At 42.7% G+C, this 23,278-nt stretch overlaps 1 protein-coding gene across 1 annotated transcript; it reads right to left on the bottom strand.

Moving 5' to 3' along the window:
• Nucleotides 1–1,985: 1,985 nt before the first annotated feature.
• On the bottom strand, nucleotides 1,986–22,811 carry LOC107119043 (ferric-chelate reductase 1-like). The gene is made up of 15 exons (XM_015421465.1): nucleotides 22,707–22,811; nucleotides 20,849–20,985; nucleotides 17,313–17,407; nucleotides 16,756–16,891; nucleotides 15,292–15,471; nucleotides 14,488–14,589; nucleotides 11,902–12,049; nucleotides 10,778–10,894; nucleotides 10,135–10,250; nucleotides 9,817–9,903; nucleotides 8,119–8,216; nucleotides 7,380–7,438; nucleotides 6,184–6,327; nucleotides 2,481–2,542; nucleotides 1,986–2,085 (listed from the first exon to the last, which is right to left on the bottom strand). The coding sequence occupies exons 1-15, from the start codon at nucleotides 22,798–22,800 to the stop codon at nucleotides 1,993–1,995; spliced, it is 1,668 nt and encodes a 555-aa protein (XP_015276951.1). The 5' UTR covers nucleotides 22,801–22,811; the 3' UTR covers nucleotides 1,986–1,992.
• Between the last annotated feature and the right edge of the window lie 467 nt (nucleotides 22,812–23,278).

Here is a 23,278-nt window from a genome sequence, read left to right as displayed (position 1 = left end):
TTGCTTCTTTCCCAGCTACCTTGTCTGAATATTTGGTAGGGGGGGAGCCTCACAAAAGGCCCAGCCTGTTTTTCAATGGCTGATGCTCGCTGCAAGGATTGAGACTATATCAGAATTCCACTTCGAACATAGTAAAAGCTTAGGCCATCCTGCTTCATGGCTGCCACAGAATTATCTAGAGGCAAGCCTGGATCTAGTGGCGCCCCCAAATGGCTAAACTATAGGGTTTGGGAAGAAAAGAGCTCCCATCTAGGATCAAGCAGAGTCCTCCTCTCCTAGCTTTCACCATCAGATCTATTTACTTTCATACACCTTCACTGATATAACTGTTACTCTACGATGAAAGGAGAATAGGAGACAGTGACAACAGTTAACTCTGGGTAACCTCCTCCAGTAGTTTCATGTACATATTAAGCCATGGCTTAATTGAATCCTCGTGGTATTATACCAGTAATGTTTAAGATTTTATAATCTTTGCCAAAATTAACTCTTCTTGTGTCTGGATTCAAGACCACCTACCAATAGTAGTAGCAGACATTCCAATATTTATCTGTTCTTCCAGCCAGCTATTGAGACAGCCAGCTTCAATAATCCATTAGGCTACCATATGCTTTTGGCCAAATTTTCCAAGCCATTCTGTTCTTGTATCAATCAGAAAGCCCATGCGGTGTATAAATATTTTAATTTAGATGACTCACACTATTATAACATGATTTTAAAAATATTAGAAGCACTGGAATCCAACACAACCAGAAAAACAGTATTAATATTGGTCATATACTTGGGCTATAAAAAATGGGCTGAATAGTGAAAGCCAGTCAGCCAAACAAAGGGATCGGGCTCACATAAATACAATATCAATTTTTTCTTCAGAAGAGAAGATGAAGAAATCCAAAGTCTAGATATGGTAGAGATTGCAACTCAATGCAGAGTTCTACAGGAGCAATTTTTACTGTAACACCAGTACTCTTTTGAGAAAACACATATGGTGAAGACCAACTAAGCATCACAGTCATGATGTAAGCAGAGTGCATATTCAGTTTCCATTACACTGAGAATTCTGAGTCCCTGATCATCCTTTGGTCCTTTCAGTCTGCAAATTATTAAGAAATCTGAATACAATTGCTTCTACACAAAATAGGTCTCCAATTACAAAAATAAAATAGAAAGACGATTATAACTGGGCACCTTCACGGTTTCTATCCAGGTTATTCTCTCTTACTTCTGTAAAGTGCACAGCCGTTTAGTCCAAGTGTAACGATTTCTGCAATCACAGGCATATTTACAGCAATGTCACTCTTGAACTTCTGTCTGTTCTCCCTTAGAGCTGTAGTGAAAAGGAATTTCTCGTGAAGCTTTGATTTTTAAAGTCTAGCTTCATGAAAGAACAGGTACCTCCACCCAACTTGGGGGGGGGGAGGCGTGGAAATGTGTGGACCACAAATCATCTCCTAAAGTACAAACCAAAGTAAGAATGCAACCCCATGTCCTTCTACAATGCCACAGAGAGGGCTGCAAGTGAAGAGAGAGAATACAACAGCATGTGGACTTCTGATGGGGAACGTACAGATTAAACTTAACAAGGCTGAAACCTGCAAGACCAAGAGGTGGACCACAGACAGTCTAGTTCATTGACTAAATGGCCCTGAAACGAAGAATGCACAATTGGCCACAAGTGAAGATCCTCTTTCCTGGAGCCCTTTGCCACTGAGGCCACACAGTGGGAACACAGCTTGTTGAAACACCATGTCCAGTTGCTATGGAGATCCAAGCAGAACCAAATCAGGACCAGAGAACCACACATTTGTAGAGAAATTCTAGTTTCACCCTTAGACCACTGTGTGGAAAAGAGAACTATAGTCGCATAACAGATTTTTTTTAAAATCCTGAACTGGAATGTGAAAGATATGTGTGCAGTCTTTTTCCTGTGCAAGTTCAACAAGGCAGTCCTCCACTGGGTAATTCTTTCACAAACTCTAGTCGGCTTTGTTGTCATACTCGTCCAACTCGTGTCAGGAAGGTAAAGAGAAATGCTATATTGCCACAAATGTAGATAATTAACACCGTCTTTTTAAATGTGCGGCCCTAGAAAGAAACAAAGATGAAAAGTTTGAATGTTCCTACTTGTGGGGGGAAAGGTGGTCCAAGAAGATATGGAATACTCAGAAAAACAATGGCTAACAGTCCTGTAGGGACTGTGCCACTTCAAGATGCAGGGGAGGAAGGAGAGGACAGCATGCTTAAATAATGCTCTCTCTATAAAAATAGATCTCCCTACTCATGGACAACTAGTACTTCAAGGGGTACAGTACCCGGCTCACCACATGCCTGATATATCCACATTCTACATGCTGTTTTAAAATGTGAGATGCATTCAAAGAGGCAGTTCCCCACACACATGAACACACTGAAATGGTGCTCCAGGAAGTTCATCCCATGCACTTTTTCTGAAAATAATTTTACTCGCCCATTAAACTTACCTGTGCCTCTACTGAGGTAAGAGACTGCAAAATTTGTACCCTGTCATCTTCTAATACTTCATCTGCAACATAATAAAACACCATTAGAGCTGTACTCAAAAGGACATTCACCATCACTGCTGTGTACCATTTCAGCATTAAAAAAAGACCCAGTGGTCACAATCCAACATTGTCAAGGGATCTTTGAATCCATGAGTTTAAGCACACCTGCATCTGCACAGCATTACGGCCAATCAGTTTTATCCACAAATTCACAACAACCTTGAAGGGCCCTTGTTGTCACTCATTTGATATCCACACACTGTTCAAATTCAATGCTTTCTATAGACAAACCTGTCCTCTTACCTCCATTTGGTGCTGTAAGAGATAAGAAAAGATCTCCATTTGGTGATGTAAGAGGTAAGAGGAGATCTCACTAAGACTGGCCAGCAAGAATTTTGAGGCTTCCAAGGGGACTGTTCAGTTATTCTGTCATCCAGAGCTACTTTCCATGATGAGGAAGATCTGATATATATAATTGCCCTAACGTGTTGGCCATTTCCAGCTCTCCCATTGACTGTGCAGTGCGCTCCATCAGCCAATGGCCCATCAACCGCCACTCAAGAGTACTCACATGCCATTGGCTGGGTGCTGGGTCTGTTCCTCTCCCACATCCACCACCAGCTGGACACTATTCCCTCACAGAATAAACTGCCAAAACAGCTGTCTCTCCTCATGAAGACACTGCTCCTGCTTGGCTCCTGTGGGACTAACTTTTCCCTCAGTGGCTGTTGCTAGGCAACCAAGCTTGGTTCTGTCAGTAAAAAAGCAAAGGCAGGAGGCCCTTTCCAGTCCTTTGTGGGGAACCCATTGGGGCCAGTCCTGACTAGGGTTGCCAGCTCCAGGTTGGGAAATTCCTGGATATTTTGTGGTGGAGCCTACGGAGGCCAGAGTTTGGGGAGGGGAGAGGCCTCAGCTGAATAGAATGTCATAGAGTCCACCCTCCAAAACAGTTATTTTCTCCAGGGGGGGAGGAAAGATCTGTTGTCTGGAATTCAGTTGTGATACCTAGCGATATTCGGGCTCCACATGGAGGTTGGCAACCCTAGGTGTAGCAATTAGCACTTCAGAGCAGAGTCTGCCAGACCCATGTTCTTGCTGTGGAAGTTGAGTGGATGATTTTGGAGAGGGTGGGGTTGGAGAAGGGGTGAGACCTTAGACAGGTACAATGCCGTAGACTCCACCATCCAAACCAGCCATTTCCTCCTGTGGAACCATTGCTGCCATTCTCCAGGTCAGAAACAATATCCACCAAGGGAAGACCATCTACAATTCACAGCTATGTTCAAAACTATATATTATATTCATTTAAATACAAAGAAGGGTTAGTGGTTACAACCCAATACAGTATGTAAACATAGATCCAACAGTAGGCTCTTTTGTCAATCTTGTCTTTCTGTATATATTTATGATTGTTTCACAGTTCCGTCATACCAGCCGCTGTTGAAGATCATTGAAACGCTTGATTTATACCTGGGAGACGCGTTCGGCTGTTATTCTTTCCACAGTGGGAGTCTTCTGTTACAGTTACTTTCTATTTGGAGGTCTATGGACACTACTTATGTATGAAATTACAGAAGAGCCTACTGCTTTTTTATTTTTGTTTTTAATTTAATTTTTGTTCTTTTATACAGTACAATAGATTCATTACATAACGCAACATACGAAAACCAAGGAGTGTATACCGCTGAAAGATGAGAGTTATATAACCAGCATAAATACAGCTTCTATGTGCAAATTGTTGGATCTATGTTTACATACTCTATTGGGTTGTGACCACTAACCCTTGTTTGCATTTCAATGAATATAATATATTGTTTTGAACATAGTTGTGAATTGTAGATGGTCTAAATCTTGGTGGATATTGTTTGTGACTATATTTATACACACTTTGTCTTTGGCATTCTCCAGGTCAGGGCTGGAGATCACTCAGAATTAAAACTGCTCTCCAGATGGCAGAGATCAGTTTCACTGGAGAAAATAGCTGCTTTGCAGGGTGGACTCTGAGTCATTATACCCTGCTGAGGTTGCTTCCCCTCCTTCTTGGGTCCCCACTGAGGAGGAGTAAGACTGTACTTTTCCTAGGTAGAGGCTCCAGGTGTGGGGGGGAGAGATGGAAAGCTGAAGTCAGAGGGGCAGATAAAGGTAGGTTGATGGTTGGTTGGGAAGGAGATAGGGTTGCCACCTCCAGGTTGGGAAATTCCTGTAGATTTGAGGGATGGAGCCTGGAGAGGGTGGGGTTTGTGGAGGGGTGGAACCTCAGACAGGTACAATGCCATAGACTCTACCCACCAAACCAGCCATTTCCTCCTAGGGAACCATTGTTGCCAATCTCCAGGTGAAGGGTGGCGATCACTCCAAATTACAACTGCTCTTCAGATGGCAGAGATCAGTTCCCCTGAAGAAAACTGTAAGCTCTGTGTCATTATACCCTACTGAGGTCGCCACAGCAAATTGATGCTGAGTGTCCAAGGCCAGGGCCCAGAGTCTCTTTCTAGAGCTCATTATATTTATTTCCACAACAGGCCTTATTCCTAGTCTTTGTATACTTTTCACAGTTGTACCTCAAAATACAACCAGCAGCCTGGAAAGGCTCAGGCCCCTAATTGTCTATATTTAAGGGTCAGATGGGAATGCAGAAGGGTCAGAAGGTGGGAGGGAATGCATTTTACATCTAATGTCTGTCACCTGTACTGTTTATTCTGGTTTTCATTCCAACATCTGCTATTCAGCAGGCCTATATTGGCTACATGGTCATGTTAATTAACAGGTTGCAGCTCAGAGCCAGCCAACCCCCAGAACTGCAAATGATCAGGGACATTTTGCACCAGCTCTCCTTGCTGGTCATAGTGATGCTCCTTGCCAATGCTGGACATTAACATTAGATCAGCAGAAAGAGGAATGGGCCATATTTGCAGGGACTGGCTTCAGAGCTCTTGCAAGACCTTGAAAGTCAGACCCTTTTCCAAGTCTCAACAGCATAGTTTTCCTGCTTACACAAATTCTGAACATATAGACAAAGTTTGGAGACAAACTGGAAAGAAGAAGCTCTTGGGATTTGTATGGGGCTGTGTTATATATGACAACCGCAAGCTCAGAAATACTGGCAGAGATTTAGTCAAAGCACACCCATTATTTCTGTGAGAACAAATGTGTTGGTGAGCATTTGATCTGGATGGGGAAATATCACCATCTCAGTGCCAGATCCTCATTAATCCACAAAGCATATGCTTTCACTTAAAGATTGGTAACAGGCCACTTTATACATGCATCCCACCAGCAGCTTCTACCATGACTGCGCACAAACCTGCAAGCACAACTGAAGCAACAACATGCTTACATGCCTCCATACATCATTGGATACTGCATTGTTGTTGCATTATAGCAATCATAATTTTCTTTACCACATAGGAACATCCAGTTATGCATGGCTGCAAGAGCACAGCAATAGCACAATTCACCTTGCGTGGATGCAGTCCTAGTCACATAATACATTTCTCCACTGAACTGCATGCTTGGGACACTGAAGGGTAGAACACAGCTGGGAAGACCTAGGTGTGAACTGCTCATAATAGCAGAAGCCAGTATAACAACATGCATGTTTGTTAGGAGTCACAAAGAACTCAAAGACTTATCACTTGTCACTGCATTGTTCTATTTGTACCTTTGCGGATGAGACAATAGCCATGTATCTCCAGAAGAACATCAATGCCAACATGCCAAGCTACAAATCCAATCATGGTATAGATGTCCCAGGGATCTGGAAGATTGAGAGCTGGCAAATCCATCCCCAGGAACATTGTTACCACTGTTTAAGAGCAAGGCCACAGTTTTAAGACCATTAAAGGTAAGATGTATGCACTTACATAATCTTCCCTTCAGATAAACAAACATAAATCCACAGCTGATATACCAGTTGGGTGCTTGCAACATGACATTCAGCTGTTTGATACAGCATCATCAGGGGTCATTTCGTAGAAAAAGAGCTAGGGGAACTCATTAGCATAACTCATTAGCATATGCCACACACCCTGACATCACCGGAAGTGTGTCATAAGGCCACACCCCCTGACATCACCGGAAGTGTGTCATAAGGCCACACACACCACCCCCAACAGTCCCGGCCGCCGCCGCTGGCCTTGCAGCTCCACTGCCGAGCCCCATGAGGGGCCTGGTGGTGAACCTGCAAGGCTGGCGGGAGTGCAAGGAAGCCCCGCGAAGGCCTTCCCTGGCCCCAGGCAGGCAGGGGTGGGGAGAGGCAGGGAGGAAGCAACTTACCCTCCCTCTTCTCCTGCCTCCTCCTGGCTGAATGAGGGCTGGAAGTGGGGTGGCTGGAAGCAGGGGGCGAGGCTTCGTCATGTGCCCCGCCCCCCGTACCTCACCCGGGGGAATTGCGATCCCCCTCGAAATGACCTCTGAGCATCATGGTATTTAATTCCTTCTACTGAAGGGAAGAGTAGGGGGAGCCCAACCCCAACATATGCAGGGGATTCATGCCCCACTCTACAGAAGGGACAAGCTCCACACCTAACCCCAAGTATCCAGCAGTGCTTACACTTAAAAAGCCATAAGGTACACAGTCACTGAATCACAGACACAACGTGCAGCAATTACGTGGAAAAATCACAGATGACAGCTGCAGAAGACATCCCTAATTCCTACTTAAATCATATTTTAAAAGTTACACTCTCAATGTGTGTAATTTCAAGGAGAAAAATCTGTGATTAAGTATGTTAACTACAGGTTGCTTAAGTATATCACTTTTCCAGCTGCTGTGCACACAGTTCATAACATTGCCTTTGGCAGTAGTTAGCTACTACAAACACAGCCATTTGGATAAGGCCAGAAAGTATTACTCACCAGCTAATATTCTAGCCGTTGTACCAGTGCTCCAGTGTAGCCAGTTAAAAATTTGCCTTCTGTTTCCACAAGAAGAGGGGGGGAAATATGTCAGTGCATAATTTTAGATAGTGGCATGATTTTTTAAGAAGGGATGGGGAGACCACAACCTGCCAATGTAACTTTATTAGGATTGCTGACTTGGGGTTGCCAACTCTGGGTTGGGAAACTCCTGAAGATTTCAGGGTGGAGTCTGTGAAGGGCAGGATATAGTGTCATATAGTCCGCCCTCCAAGGCAGCCATTTTTCCACAAGGGAACCTATCTCTGTAATCTGGAAATCAACTGTAATTTTGGGAGATTTTCAGCCCCCAACTGGAAATTGGCTGTACTTTTTTAAAAAAAATTTTGAGGGTTCCACTTTAGCCAAAATGAGGGCAGGATTAAGACAAGGCATGAATCCATATTGCTTGCATCATATTCTGGCTGGTGACATTCTTAATCACTAAGACAGGCCTCACGTATGTGTATGAGAATATCCCAGGCCTCTCTAGGGTTTAAAATAGCAAGGAAGGCAGTGAAATAGGAGACAAGTGGCTATTCTGTGGACATCCCATTGGCTAATAAATAAGCAGAATCCCTTAGTGGGGGGAGAGTGTGTGCCCTTCCCCCACTTTCACGGGATTGCTGTTCTTTAAATGTTCTAAAAGGGCTTGTTAAGAAACACATTTAGGGCACTTTATTATACAGCATGTGCCTACCTTGGTGCTTGCGGAGGTGGTCTGAATGCCGCCATAAGGGGCTGGATGAGTGCCAAAGCCATCACTGTACAACCAAGGTAGGGATGGAAGCTGGCTCGCTGTACAAAATACCATTTTAATTATCAGAATCTTTTTAACAATACAACCGTTTTTCTTTCACAACCATCACAGCTGGCCACAGTAAGAGCTATTTTGATGTATTCAGACTCCCAAGTGCTTACCGGAAATGCAAATGAGTACCTGCTACAAAAAGAGCCCTGCTCCTTGGGCTGTTTCTGCCATGCGTGTGCGGTGCCATGACATCACCAGAAGTGACATCATCACACTGGGGGTGTCCCGTGCCGATACTGTAGCATTTGGGGCAAAAACTCTATGGTAACCAGCTTTAGGTTACCTGGTTACTCCAACTGTCTTTGGAGTAATTAAGCAACAAGAATTTAGGCAACATGGAGGCCAGATAACCAAATGCAGGCAGAATCGCCTGAACACACTGCCTCAGCCAGTGAAAACTCCATTCAGCCCCATCCACTTCGTGCTTATTGGTCTACTTGGAAGAACACAGATCTGCTTCCCAGTGGTATTTCAGAATTGGTAGGACCAACTAATCAGACAACCAGAAGAGCAATTCCTGATCAGGTAGGACATTCTCACTTCCCTGAGCATAGCAGGATCCTCTCTGGCCCTGCTCTCCTTTTTATTGCTCAACTGTGGTTAGCTGAATAGCAACAATGTATTCCTGTGCTACAGAAATCAGGTAGCTTCCAGCTAGGGTGTCATCCCCCCAGTTGGGGCAGGGGATCCCCCAATTTTGGGGGGCCCAATCCACTGCCAGCCAGCTGGCCAGCGAGGGAAGCCCCACACCCAAACAGCAGCATCCCACAGGGGACACTGCCAATGCGATGACATCACCAGTAGTGATGTCATCATGCAGCAACGCTCTAGCATTCAAGGGGAACTCTATGGTTACCATAGAGTTTTTGCCCCAAACGCTAGAGAATCAGCACGGGACACCCCCAGTGTGATGATGTCACTTCTGGTGATGTCATGGCACCGCACACGCATGGCAGAAACAGCCCAAGGAGGAGCCGGGAGCCCCCCACTATAGGAAAGGTAAGACCTGACAACCCTACTTCCAGCAATGACAATATTCACTAGTGAGCACTTTGCTCTCAGCTTTAGACTGCAACCTGAGAGCTCAGTTACTTGGAAGTTAGACCCATTGAAATCATTCCAACTTCCTTCAAAGTTAACTGAGCCTACTAAGACCAGGCTGAAATTTACAACTGAGGAAGTTTCAGCTGACTGTATAGGTTTTTAAAACATCACCCTCATAAGACATGCTGCTATGTAAGCATTAACACAGCTGAACAATTTATTTGATCTATCACATTGACCAAGGGTGGGCATACCACATTCACAACAGTTATGCTGCAAGAGAGTGAGTGGCACACCCCCACATGGGCCAGGCATCCAGAGATAGAACAGGGCTCTCAATTTGGCAATCGTGTATCCAAAATCAAAACGCCATCCATACTATCATACAATTCACTGATGAGAGAAAGAAAGAATGGAAGAACCCATACCAGTGCATTGGACAATTAATAAAACCATTCAGGTGCAGATGTTACATGTCACTTGTTATATCCAACAATCCTGTTTCAGCCCAAACACAGATTGAACTTCACAAAAGTTACTTACTTGACTCCAACCTCCACGGTATATAAAGGGAAGAACAAAAGATATACTTGTGAGTAATACGGTTGTCATCATTAGCATACGATGAACCTATTGTTAAAGATATTTTTTGAAATGAGTTTTACATGAAAGTCATTTTGCAGTTTCTACTGAAGTCCTAGTATGAGCAGCATATGGCAGAAAATTTTCATTAAAGAGGAAGAGCTTATGTGCCACTTTTAATTATGAGCAGCATTTTAAGTACTTGTGTAAAGTTGGGGGAGGGGGCTTCCATTAGAATGCAATGCTTGCTAAGACCATATTTTGCTTTTTCTTCCCTACCTGAAACCAGATCTCTTCTCCAAACCACAATGAATGAGACCAAACTGGCTTGAAGAATCGGGCAACAATGACACCAATGTTAACTGTGGTCATCCATGCAACAAACATCAGTGCACCTGAAAGGAGAGAAAATTAAGATACATCCAAGTGCTTTAATGGTATAGGTTTGGACCAACTGCAGTAAGAATAAAAGTCTTCAGTAGAAAGCCTATATTGAAAAAAAGAAGCAGGGGAGAGAACATTCAAACTTGATGGATCTTTCACTAGTTCAGGCAATTGGAAGCCATACCTGCACATTTTGGTAGAGGCATGCTTGTCTCCCTTTTGCAAATAAAAGAGAAGGCATGCACAACAAATTCAGCACAACAAGTTCAGAAGAATCCTGGAGCATTTGAAAGAGAGGGAGGAGGATTGCGGAAGCTCAACCTCAACTATTTCCCAGTTTTTCTAGTAGTTCAGGAATTAAAACCTTTTCTCTGAGAAAACTGAGTACACAACAGATGTACAAAGCAAGAAAAATTCATGAGTTCTCTATGGGCATTTGCCCATTATGGAATATGGTATCACCAGACAGGGTGCAAATCACTGGTCAACAGAAGCCACATTCAGACCACCACATGCAAAACTAGAGTGGTTTTCGTACCATGTGCCTTGATGATGAGTGGAGAGCGGGATCCCCCGATATCTTCTGGTGGGCCTGTCACATTGTATCTCCTGTTGGTGATCAGAGGCTGTCTGTGGTGTTTAAGGATGGTACCATCTGTTAAAAAACATACAGTGCAGATTATGTTAGCACTGGCAACCAAGGGGTAGGAGGAATCACCCTGCATTACTTTACCTGGACTATGTGCCTATGGCATATCTTTTCACATGTTTGCCCACTAGCTTTTCTATGGCAATATTTAAGTTTAAAAAAAGCAAGAACCCCTCACTCTAGATAGTAGCATTGTTTTCTATACAATGCACATCTATAAAACATATATTTTGTTGATGCTAAAAACCCACCCACAAATGTTAATAGCCTCCTGTAAAGGAGAAAATATAAAATATTCCCTTATATTTCAGCTCAGGCAATACTCACTTGTGTCCTACACTCAGAAAGAAAGACATTAATAGAAAAGGGCATAAGTCTGACTTTTATGGATATGCAGGAGAAAGGGAAAAAAGGCTACCTAAGGAAACTCACTCCTCACAAAAAAAATCTGTAATATCATACGTCATGGATAAGAAACAGAATAGTGTTCGTATGATCCCTGTTCATATGCTGAAGGCCACAGAGAACACCTTTAGGTTGTAATCCTTGATTATGAGGGTGACGGAGGAGGGGAGAAAACCATCACATATTTTTTTATCTACATGGTGAATGTCCTGAGTTGCAGTCCATAAATAATGTGGATCTATGGAGAAGAAATTTTGTTTTGCTTCTTCCCTACCCAAGTAACAAGCAAATTACTAGCAATTCACCTTCTGGGTTTCAGTCATTACTTGCTGATCCCAGGACAAGAGACACATTCCTTTCCTAAATAACAACCAGAGTCTACCTAGCCCCGCAATCCATTTCCAGTTATTGCCAACTGGATTCTTCTGAAATGAAGCCCACAGCCACCACCAGCACGTAGCTCTCACAGAGATTTGCATGCTACAGTTCTCCGCATTTACACATAAGCTCAAAATTATTAAACTTCTTAAGATGAGACTCCACAATGTGTAGTGACACTTTATTAAGGATAAGCATTTGGCTAGACACTCACTCCGTTCCAAACGTACCTTCACTAACTTCACCATCTGCCAGAAATATGTAGTAGTCTGCATCCAAATTAAACCTTCCTTGCAAAGCAGAAAGATGAATTTTCCTTTGGAAAGAACACTGAATAAGACCATCAGCCAGCCTCCATGACATTTCTTCAAGGGCATTCTGAGAAAAAGTGAAAATTTAGCTTCATATGACTTCTCTTGTTTAAAGAACTTAAATGGAAGCTGCGGGTCAGGGTGGAGCATTTACTTTGCATGCAGGAGGTCCCAGGTTCAGTCCCTGACCATCTTCAGTTAAAAGAAGGCAGTAGGTGATGTGAAAGACCAACGTCTGAGAATCTGGAGAGCTGCTACTATTCAAGAGTAGCCAGTACTGACCTTGGTAGACTTGTGGCCTGTCTGACTCTGTATTCTTCATATGTGCAAGAACAAGCCTAGATAACAGTCATATTTATGCCACTAAAGTCCCACACTCCCCCATCTCATGTCCAAGATGCCAGAAAAAATGAGTATCTCCAAGCCAAGTATGGCTTGCTTAGCTGGCTTTTAAGGGAAAACTGTGGCATGCCTGGGACAATATGAATTGCTATAAAAGAAACAGAGTAATTGCAGAATATAGGTTTTTAAGATCTCGAAAAGGGCTGGAGTACAAGCAGAATTTTCCCCCATGAGACAGACCCATAATGTAAAGATGCCATGTTACAAAATGCAGCAACAAAGATTTAGTTCTACAGAAACTACTGAAAGGAAGAACGCCATGAAGAAAGAATGAAGACCCATGATGACAATTCTTAGTCTGTACCTCCCCAATCCAGATCATGCATGGGAGCCAAATATGTATTTTAAAAATAATACATAAGGTTTACATATGCAGAAGAAGCCAGAGAAGGTAGGCCTTCCTGCTACCATGTGCACAACTATCATGCGCATACATTGGCTTCCCATTATGGGTGAAGTAGGTATTGAAATAAAGTTTAGTCAAGTATAAAATATAGTATGAACGGGGCAAAAAGAAGCATGAGAACTATCAAGAGCCTATTAAACCACATTCAAGACACAAAGGCAAAGATTGGATACCATATAGAGATGTTTTAAAAATAGAAGGGAAGAATTTTGTGATAAAAGGTAGAGAAGAGCTAGACTTTGAATATGACTGGTTAAATTATAGACAGATTTATGATTTGTTTAAGACAGATTTAAAAAGGTATGGTTTTAGGGGAGGAAATAATGAAATTGAGTGTGTATGGGCAGAAAAAGGGAAAAGAATGATATCAAAAATTTATAAGGTTTTGTTAAAATGGTATACAGAGGAAGAAACGGTAAAAGAACAAATGATAAAATAGGCTATAAACATGAATAAAGAAATAACTATGTCATCTTGGGAATATTTGTGGGAAAAGTCAATGAAAATCACGACTTGTAATAATGTGAAAGAAAATTGTTATAAAATGATGTATAGATGGTATATGACACCTAAAAAAATTGCAAATATGAGTGAGAATATGTCTAATAAGTGTTGGAAATGTAAGAAAAAAGAAGGCTCTTTTTACCATATGTGGTGGACTTGTGACAAAGCTGTGGCTTTTTGGACGGAGGTCCATAATGAAATGCAGAAAATCCTGAAATGTACCTTTAAAAAAGAACCAGAAGTATTACTTCTTGGACTTAAGATGGAAGAAGTAAATGTAACCAAAAGAACATTGTTATGGTATTTGATTACAACTGCCAGAATGACTTACGCACAATTTTGGAAGCAAGATAGAGTGCCAGAAACATGGGAATGGATAAAGAAAATGCTTTTTATGGCTGAAATGGACAAACTGACAAGGAAACTTAATACTAAAGAAGACGAAGACTTTTTAACCGAATGGATAGACTTTAAAGAATATGTGGAGATTAATTGGGATGTTAAAAACAATTTACTCTGCTTTGATAGTTATTAACAGAATACGAAAAAGAAATTGACTGAATAGATAGCTATAATGTTACTTGAAAAACTGATAGTGAATATGAATATGTAGTAACTGAAGAATTGGAAAAAAAAGATGTTTTAATGTAATCTAAGGATAGAGCAGTAAAAGGGGTAAGGAGGGGGTGTGAGCATTGCGGGGGGCCAAGAGTAGGGGGGGAGATACGAGAGAAAAGGATATATGTTGAAAGAAAAGTTGTAATATTGAACATGTTGCTATATCCAAACAATAAAAAGTTTGTTAAAAAAAGAACTATCAAGAGCCTTGGAAGCAAAAGAACTGATTACCAACAGTAGGCACAGAACTGATTACAAACATATGAAGCTGCCTTCCACCGAGCCAGACCATTGGGCCATCCAGTACTGTCTATTCTTCCCAAAGAGCTGTGATTTGGGAACCTTTAACTGGAGATGCCAGGGATTGGATCTAGAACATCTTGCATAAAAACCATGTGTCATACTACTGAGCTATGCCCCCTTCCCTTAAGGAAATCTTGGTTCTCTCCTTAGAGCACTAGGAAAGAGGTTTGCAAAAGAGGATGGAACTCATCATGGCCTAGCAGCCTCAGACAGGTCTCTGGAGAGGGAGCATATACATTTTCTAAACAAACAAACAAGTGGAATTATAATACCTGAGAGTCAAAAGTTGGATAACTGCGCCCAGTCAGAGTGGCTGTACTTATGCCAACCTGATGGTCATCACTAATGCAGAGATATGCATCATCACCACCACCCTGTAAATAAAATTACAAAATTGCTAAATTGCATTTGCAGGGCATTCTACCTTCTATTTACTTTGAGGACCAGCATTACTAAGACAAAGGAGGTTGTGAAAACTTACCCAGATTTAACATGAATTTACCATAAATACACACTTCATGTGTGGTACTTCCTGAGCCACCATACATACATTAAGTTAGTATAAATTCACAACGTAGCTATAATCTCTGGTAGTAACAGAACGCAAGAATGTATGTTGCTTCGGACCACTTAAGAAGTGTTACCCTAGATTTGTACTAGTACCTTCACCTGCATAGCATTTTGAGACTAATCTTATTCACTAGTTTCAGAGAAGAGAAGAAGAAGAGAAGAGATTGGATTTATTTATATCCCGCCCTTCACTACCCAAAGGTGTCTCAGAGCAGCATACAAACTCCTTTCCCTTCCCCTCCCCACAACAGACACCCTGTGAGGTAGGTGGGGCTGAGAGAGCTCTGACAGAAACTGCTGTTTTTCAAAAAACAGCTTTTATCAGAACTGCGGCTTGCCCATGGTCATCTAGCCAGGTGCAAGCGGAGAAGTGGGGAATCAAACCCGGTTCTCCCAGATTAGAGTCCGCGCACTTAACCACCACACCAAACTGAAGGCCTTTCAGGGCTAGAAGGCTATGGAACAGTAATAAAAGCTTCAACTGCAGAATAAGAGAAGTTACTAACCATCCATAGGTCATGAGACAATGCAAATGCAATATAGCCTTCACTTGGACCACTCATTTCAACCAGCATCACACTATGGTCTTGCTTGAAGGACAGGAAGAAGCAATCTTTAGTTTTAGGATCACAGTCAGAAGGGTTTCTCACACAGAACTTGGTGTTGCCACAGTCTGAAGCATTAAACTACGAAAACAGGAAGCTGTGTTAACAGTATCACTGAAGAGGTCACTGTTTGAGAAATACGGCTTTTTCTGAATGTCAGCTTGTGCAGTCAAGGGGTTTAATGGAAATACATTTCCCACAGCCATGAACTGCTACCTAGCAATTACAGTTCATTTTCCTGGTGGTTATTAAGCTGCAAGCTTCACATTCACAACCAGATTCTTGACATCATAACATTACAGGTCTATAATTTTGGATGCATGCTGCAATCCCAATCTTGTCCTAGTCAGACACTTATTCTAATTGTGCAAAATGATACATTAACAACAGTATAATTAAAGGCTCTCTGAACCATCCCAAACTAGTCTACAAAATTACATTAACCTAATGAAAACTTAAAATGATTAAAGAGGAGGCCCTTATGGATTTAAAGAATAGGTAGAAGACAGCATTAGGTTTTCATTTTCGCAGAAGGTCAAAACACACCAAGGTCAAAACTAATAACCATTGGGGGGGTGGGGAGATCCTTCCTCCCTGTATCAAAGGCAATAGCATCCACCTAGAAGTTGGAACTACAATGAGATTGCTATCTGGAAGAAAGCAAACAGGGGTCAAGAAAGCTTGAGCTCTAGTCTGCAGCCACTAGCCAAAGGAATCCAAAAGACTGAAAAAAGAAAATATAGCCATACAACTGATGCTATATTTAGACCTGAACACCAATTCAGAAATCAGTTACAAATCACATCACCCAGATCCCAATTTGTAGTTGGCAATCTCAAAATATCTCCATTACATGACCCTCTTCCCCCTACATATGACTGAAAGTAAAAACTTTTTTTTAACCTGAACCAAGTTCTAGCCCTAGGAACATGTGATAAGTAAGTCAATGTAACCATTTTTGTGGTTAGTATGCTGGAATATTGGGATGCCTGGGTTCAAATCTCCACTCTGCCATAAAGCACAAGATGACCTTGCACGAGCATTCTCTCCCCAGTTAACCTACCTCGGAGAGTTATAAGGATAACATGGAAAAGGGAAGAAACATGTACACTGCCCTGAGCTCCTTGGTGGAAGGAACTGGCTTTTAGCATGCCAGCATAACCAAATGGGACACAAACATTTGAAATACTGTTCTGAGCCACTCCACCTATGCATGTGGATACCCAGCAAAGACATAGTTTTCCAGTAGCACCTGGCATTACATGACTGGGTCTCAATTCTCTTCATACTGCAGTCTTACTGTATGGCAGAAGATTACAAATTCCACACTAGAATCAAGACAACATGGTTGTCACTTTTACTTACTGGTTGGGTTAAATGGGGAATTGGTTGAGATGTTGGAATAAATGTTGTTGTTGTCCAAACTGGTATATTAAGCTGGGAAATCACAGGTCCAGGAATTTTTACCCAGAAAGTTTTATATTTTTCTACCACTGTGACACTGAAAACAAGAATAATGTGTACTTAGTATCTGAACCCAAGCTGTAATCTAACCTTACTCATACAGCAAGCTCTCCCCACAAACCAGTACAAAGGTTATTTATTTAAAACATTTCTGTGCTGCCTTGCTACTCAAATAGGGTTGACAAAGCAGCAAACATCAAAACTTTTCAACATGTTCATTTCAACAGCACTTTATACAAGTGTATATAAAATAATTCAATCAAAACATGTAAAGATACAAACATACATAACACCAAAACTAGAGAAGAAGGCCAACCACAGTTATTAGGGGAATGCCAAGCCAAAAAAAGGCATGTCATATATTTTAGTCCATTACATGTTGCGGGCATACATACCCCTCTTATCTGCTTGACATACCCCACACTGTGAGAATAGTTCAGATGGTCGAATATACTTACAGGAACCGTACTGTTTCTGGTGCCTCTCTAGGAGCAATCCAGTAGGCATCTATATGGGTTTTCTTAGACTTGCTTGTATGACTGACAGCTGAATTCTACAACATAGAAGTCCCAGTTCAGTATTCTACACCAGAATTGAACCTGCCGTTCAGTTCATGCCCAGAAAAGCCTACGAAAATCCATAGACTTCTTGGTTTATTCGCTAATTGACATCATTTGCTTATTGATACCACCACTCACAGAAAATACTTCCCATGGTATTAAAGGTAAAGGTAAAGGTTCCCTTGCTTGAAAGCCAGTCGAGTCCGACTCTAGGGTTGCGGTACTCTTCTCCATTTCAAAGCCGAAGAGCCAGCGCTGTTCGAAGACGTTTACGTGGTCATGTGGCCGGCATGACTAAACACCAAGGCACATGGAATGCTGTTACCTTCCCATCGAAGTGGTACCTATTTATCTACTTGCAATTTCTTGCTTTTGAACTGCTAGGTTGGCAGGAGCTGGAACTAGAGATGGGAGCTCACTCCGTCATGTGGCAACTCGGGTCTCGAACTGCTGAACTACTGACCTTCCACAGCCTGCAGTTCAGCGTCTTAACCACTTGAGCCACCGCAGCTCCTTTCCCATGGTATTACCCTAACACTAATTACCTGCATTGTTATGCTGATGCAGACAGACAGTGACTTGCCTAAGATCATCGTGCAAGCATCATGGCTGAGCAAAATCTGAATCTGGTTTTCCCAGACCCCCATTCGTCAGACCATCATTGGAGGGCTACTGATTTTACCCAAGTGTGCCTCAAGTAAGCATGCTCAGATGGCAGATTTACAAAGCAGTACACAAAAGAACATGTACTATCATGGAAAAACAGTACAGGGGGAAAGACTTTAAAAGAAACCCTCCCTGAATATTGTGGTGCTAACCCAAAACAGGTTCTGAAAATTATTTTTTTAATTGTTGGGAACCAAGAGGACTTTTGTCAAGGCCATCGGACCAGAAAGAGCTGGGTTCAAACCCCACCTAGGCCATGGCACACACTGGCTGACCATGAGCCAGTCGCTCTCCCCACCTTAACAGAAAGAGGTAGACGGTATGTGCATCACTGAATTTCTCTAAACAGTACGGGGTAGAGCAGACACCGGTATACCAGGAAGGGCACATTTGTTCAAACATGATTGCTGTTCTCAGTATATAGGAAGATCACACTTTCCTTGTTGTATCTTCATGCTGTTTAACACGCTACACACTGAAGTCTTGTAAAAGGGGTGACCCTTAGTCTGTAGTACCCCCTCTCCTCATATTAGCCCCGCATGAATTTGCAATCTGTTAATCAGCATCTCCTGGTGGTTGACTCCTTTTTGTCACGGCCACTGTGCACTCGGATCTTCACCGCCCCTCTGAAGGAGGAAGCTTAGAGGCTGCTCAAAGGAGTATTTGGGGGAGCAGGCATCAAAAAGCCGATGGAGGGGGGGTGTCAGGACCCCCGATGGTACCTTCCACCAGTGGAATCCTCATGTTCATCACCCATGAGACCCCCAAAATGGAGAAGAAGGTGCCACATTCTCAAACATCAGCTTTTGCAAGGTCACAGGAGGATGCTGGCAGAAGGTGGGAAGATGAAGGGGATCAGCCTTAGGAAGTACCTTCTAGTGACAATTTTTTTGGATCTGACCTATAGTGACTTTGCTGTACTGCACTTTTTCAGCATTGTGATTTATGGCACCTTCGCAACACTTTTACAGGACCGGGAGCTATCTGAGATGCACACAGCTCTGAACAGTCGCCATTTGCTGCTTAAAATAAAATAAAAAAATTTAAAAAATCTCCTGGTGGTTCCCAGCCCCAGGGACATCCAACTTGCCTCAACAAGGGCCAGGGCTTTTTTGGTCCTGGCCCCTACCTGGTGCAATGAGTTCCCATTAGAAATCAGGGCCCTGCAGGACCTGTTACAGGTCCGCAGCGCCTGTAAGATGAAGCTCTTCCGCCAGGCTTTTAATTGAGGCCGCAGAAATCCACCTGCTAATTGAGCTCCCCTCCAGTGATCTTAGATCCAAATGGCCACCTAGGAACTAACTGCTCCTTGCTTGGATCTGTTGAGGCACCAGTTTTTTACTGATTGCTGTTTTAAGATTGATTTTAGATACATTTTAATTGATTTTAGATTATTTTAGTTGATTTTAGATTATTTTAGTTATCGGTTGTTGTATTGTGTATTTTATGATGGAACCCACCCTGAGTCCACTTGTAGTGGACAGCTTGTTTCCATATGAAGTCTTGGTTGGCATCCACTGGTGTAAAAAACCTCTTTCTGGAGGCCTACGGGAGCTCTCAGCTTCCTCGTTCTGAAGTCAATGTCAGTTACATCCAGTATTGACTTCAGTGTTAGCCATAAAAATGGCCTATGAGCCTTCTAACATTCAGATGGAGCATGGTGGAAACACACAAGACCTCCATTACAAGTGAATTTATTTCATAACTCAAGACCCAAATTCTTCCAAGGCTTTAAGAAAAAAATGGCTGTAATGCAAACCTTGGAAATAACTAGAGAATGCCTCTCCTAAACCTGCTGCAGCTGACAACACACCATAAGCAAGACAAAGGGATAGAGTAGAAAAGTGTCCCAGGAGAAGACGGCTCTAGCTAGCTAGCCACCCTCCTTCCATTCATGGGGCAAGGGGATGGACTTTCAGCTTCATGTGCAGTTAACAAGCAACCATTTGTTCGTTTAACTTCCACATGGCTGTACGGCAGGTAGAGATGTAATTTGGGCTGGGCACAGACCAGGAAAGCCCGGTTCAGGGCTCACAAGCCAGACAGCCCCGAACTGAGTCCCAAACCAAATCCCCAAGGAAAAATCCCCACCCAAACTGAACTGGTTCAGGTGGCCCTGGACACCTGCCCCCGGCACACCAGCGTCATCTGGAAATGACACAAATGTGTTGCCCCCCCCCCAACGCACTTGCATCACTTCTGGGTGGCATCAGGCCCTGACCCTGGTGCACCCATGTCACCCAGAAGTGATGCGACCATATCAGGCCGCACATTTGCGTCACCTCCAGGTGATGTGGGTGCACAAGTGTGAGGCCCAATGCCACCCAGAAGTGGTGTGAACCTGTCAGAAAGGATGAACCCCAAACTGAACCGAGCAGAAACTCAGTGGGTGTTTGGGAGAAGGTGCCATTCGTGAACCAAGGTTCACATGCCTGATCCAGGCAAAGTCTGGCCTGGACTTTGGCTCAGGTTTGGGTCTGTGCCCATCCCTAGATGCAACACTGCCTATGAAGGATGAATTTAGACACTGGTACTGCCACATTAGCATTGATTTCTAGTTTATCTCCTACCCAAATTTTATTTAAATTAATCCAAACAGGAAACTCAGATTTTTACAGAATCATGTGAACTATTCCTTCAATCCCTCATATCAAGATGAGCACATAGGAATAGGTGGGGAAATGCCAGCTAGTTTGTCTTCTGCGCAAACATTATGAAACAGACAAACACGGCTCCTTAAGCTATGTGGAAAATGTAGGATTTCTTACCTTTACATGTCCACAGGTGAGGAGCTGAGATTTCATTTTGTCACTTAGCACAAAAGACCCAATGGCAGGGCCCCTCAAGTTCTTGGCACTACGGGCTTGTAGAAAGAAACCTTCAAATGCAGGCCCTGACAAGCTCACTAGAACCAGGAAAAAGGGGGGAGGGGGGAGAGATCAACACTCATCTTCAATTACAATGGCAACAAACAGCAAATTATATGGACATCTTTTAATTTACATACAGGCCTCTACAGATTGGGAAGCCACTAGTGGCCATTTTAAACAGGTCACTGATAAGGAAGACAGCTCAGGAAATGCACAGTGTTGTGACACCACAATATGGGTATAAAGTACTGAGACTGATGCATAGCGTAGTGATTCAGCTCATACTTTATTATAGATGAAAGAACAAGAGATACCTTTGCCGGCTTATATTCAGAACTCACACTACACACACGTGATTAGATATTTACAGTGCAACCCCTAGACCATTGGTCCCTCCTAGGACCCTAGCTTCCCCATTGGTGCGTGCTAGGATCCGTTTAGGCTATTGTCTTTTGAAGCAAAGCTCGGGTCCTTAGCCCGACCGCATGTTTGCCCGACCACGTGTGCAGGCTTCCCTGGGTACACAACAATGGGTTGCAGTCCATTGGCATAGCTGTGCCAGTCTGCTGCAGCCAAACCAAAGAGTCTTATGGCACCTCAAAGACCAGCAAATTTAACTTTGTCAGATGCATGAAGTGTTAGGGGTATCCAAAGCTATAGAAAGAGAATGGAAGCTTAGTTTCCCAGGACAAGGTATGCAACATTACAAAGCAGAGAAGGAAGCAAGATCCAGTGGGAAAAGAACCTGACCCATTCAGAGTAGTCTACTAGATACCCCCTCTCAACTGTTGGTGAGTCGGCAAAGTAGGATGAAGCTGAATAGCAAACATAAGCCTGTAAGGGGCAACATTTACTTCTGTAGTGAGATGGACTCAGTAGGGACTTGAGAGACTAAATCTGATTGTACTTGGGTGGATCATACCCCTATCCTACCACCCCACTAAGCAATACTCGAAAGCTTCTTCCAGCCTGAGGAGCCTTCCTCCAAATTAAGTGGCTCTTTTTAGGGGGCCCTGTCATTGGCTCTTCTGTGCTGACACAAAGATGGACTACAAGGCATCACAGATGTCATTCTATTGAAAGGCTACCTGGACGATGGCTGGATCCACCCCAAATTTGTATATAAAATCCAGCTCAGCAGTTTCTCAGTGGCAGTTCCCTTTGAAACTGAAGTACTATACCCTTAAAGACTACTTATTAAATGTCCAGGGAGGTTGAAACGTTCCATCCTTGGTCCACAATACATCAGATTCTATTCCTTTCCTTTAGTAATCAGTCTCCCTTCTTAGAGCCAGATCTTGCTTCCACTCCTTTGAAACTCAAATCTGACTGATATAATTTAAAAATGGGACAGAGCTTTGACAAAGTGGCAACAGCAATGAATAAGTGACTTGCAGATCTGACTGCCCATGAGACTACCACTTTAAAAAAAAGCTGGCCATGCTCCTATGTCATTAACAGCAGAACGGCACATGGAGATTTAACAGACTAAACATCCCCTAGTAAAAACTGCTCACTTGTATGATCACTCTTACATTGAAAGGTAGCCAGCACCTTGTCTCAGAAAACTTTTCTGAAAGAAGCATAGTACCATTTCATACAGGTCTCTACAGGAGACATTAATCCTCAAACCAATTGTTGGTAATTCCAGTTATAGACTTCCAAACCAATTAACCACCCAATTATTAGCAACAGGCAGCAGTGAAGTGGAAGCAACACTACTCATCAGCAATTGCAAAAACAAGACAAATAGTACCTTTCACATGATCTCCTGGTCTAAACTGTGTCACGTTCACTTCAATTATGTGCTTTGGAAATGACTGTGAAGAATATCCATGGAGGGGTATCATACTGTCACAGACCTCTTGTACTTTTCCATTGGGGTAACCAGCTGATAGACTGGAAAGGTAGGCAAACACCCAAACAATAAGACCAGTTCCACAGGGTTCCATCTGTTAAAACAAAAAGTGAATATCAACAGAGTTAAAGCATTCTCCATACATAGTTATCTGATGATAGCAAACTTGATACTTCTCTCTAAACATTGTTTTAAAAATTTACAGGAGTCATGGAGCATCCTTCTGTAGTTCATAAAATCTGGAAGAGTGAAATGGACCAGTTATTTGAATCTGCTAACAATTAGGTAGGATTCATTACACATCTGAGTTGTCAGATGCTTTCACTTTACCTTAACTCTATTAAGGCATCAAACACATTCCTTTGCCAAACTCCTGTAGATAAAGTCCAATTAGAAACCAACAAGAAACAGTATCTGGATCCAGCCTAAAAGAAGACCGAACTGCCCTGGGCCCAAATATCTAAAGCAGA

Source organism: Gekko japonicus, unplaced genomic scaffold (assembly GCF_001447785.1).
Source record: "Gekko japonicus isolate JY-2015 unplaced genomic scaffold, Gekko_japonicus_V1.1 scaffold911, whole genome shotgun sequence".
Taxonomy (NCBI): domain Eukaryota; kingdom Metazoa; phylum Chordata; class Lepidosauria; order Squamata; family Gekkonidae; genus Gekko; species Gekko japonicus.
Note: the sequence above shows the minus strand (reverse complement) of the source record. Positions and strands in the feature narration are given on the sequence as shown.

Bases quoted from the DNA above. Each gene is read 5' to 3' on its own strand.
- LOC107119043 (XM_015421465.1), bottom strand. From the start codon at position 22,800: ATGATACCCCTCCATGGATATTCTTCACAGTCATTTCCAAAGCACATA. The intron at 17,408-20,848 runs GTAAGAAATCCT...TCTATGTTGTAG, and splicing joins TCACCTGTGGACATGTAAAG to AATTCAGCTGTCAGTCATAC. The intron at 2,086-2,480 runs GTAAGTTTAATG...GTTTCTTTCTAG, and splicing joins TTACCTCAGTAGAGGCACAG to GGCCGCACATTTAAAAAGAC.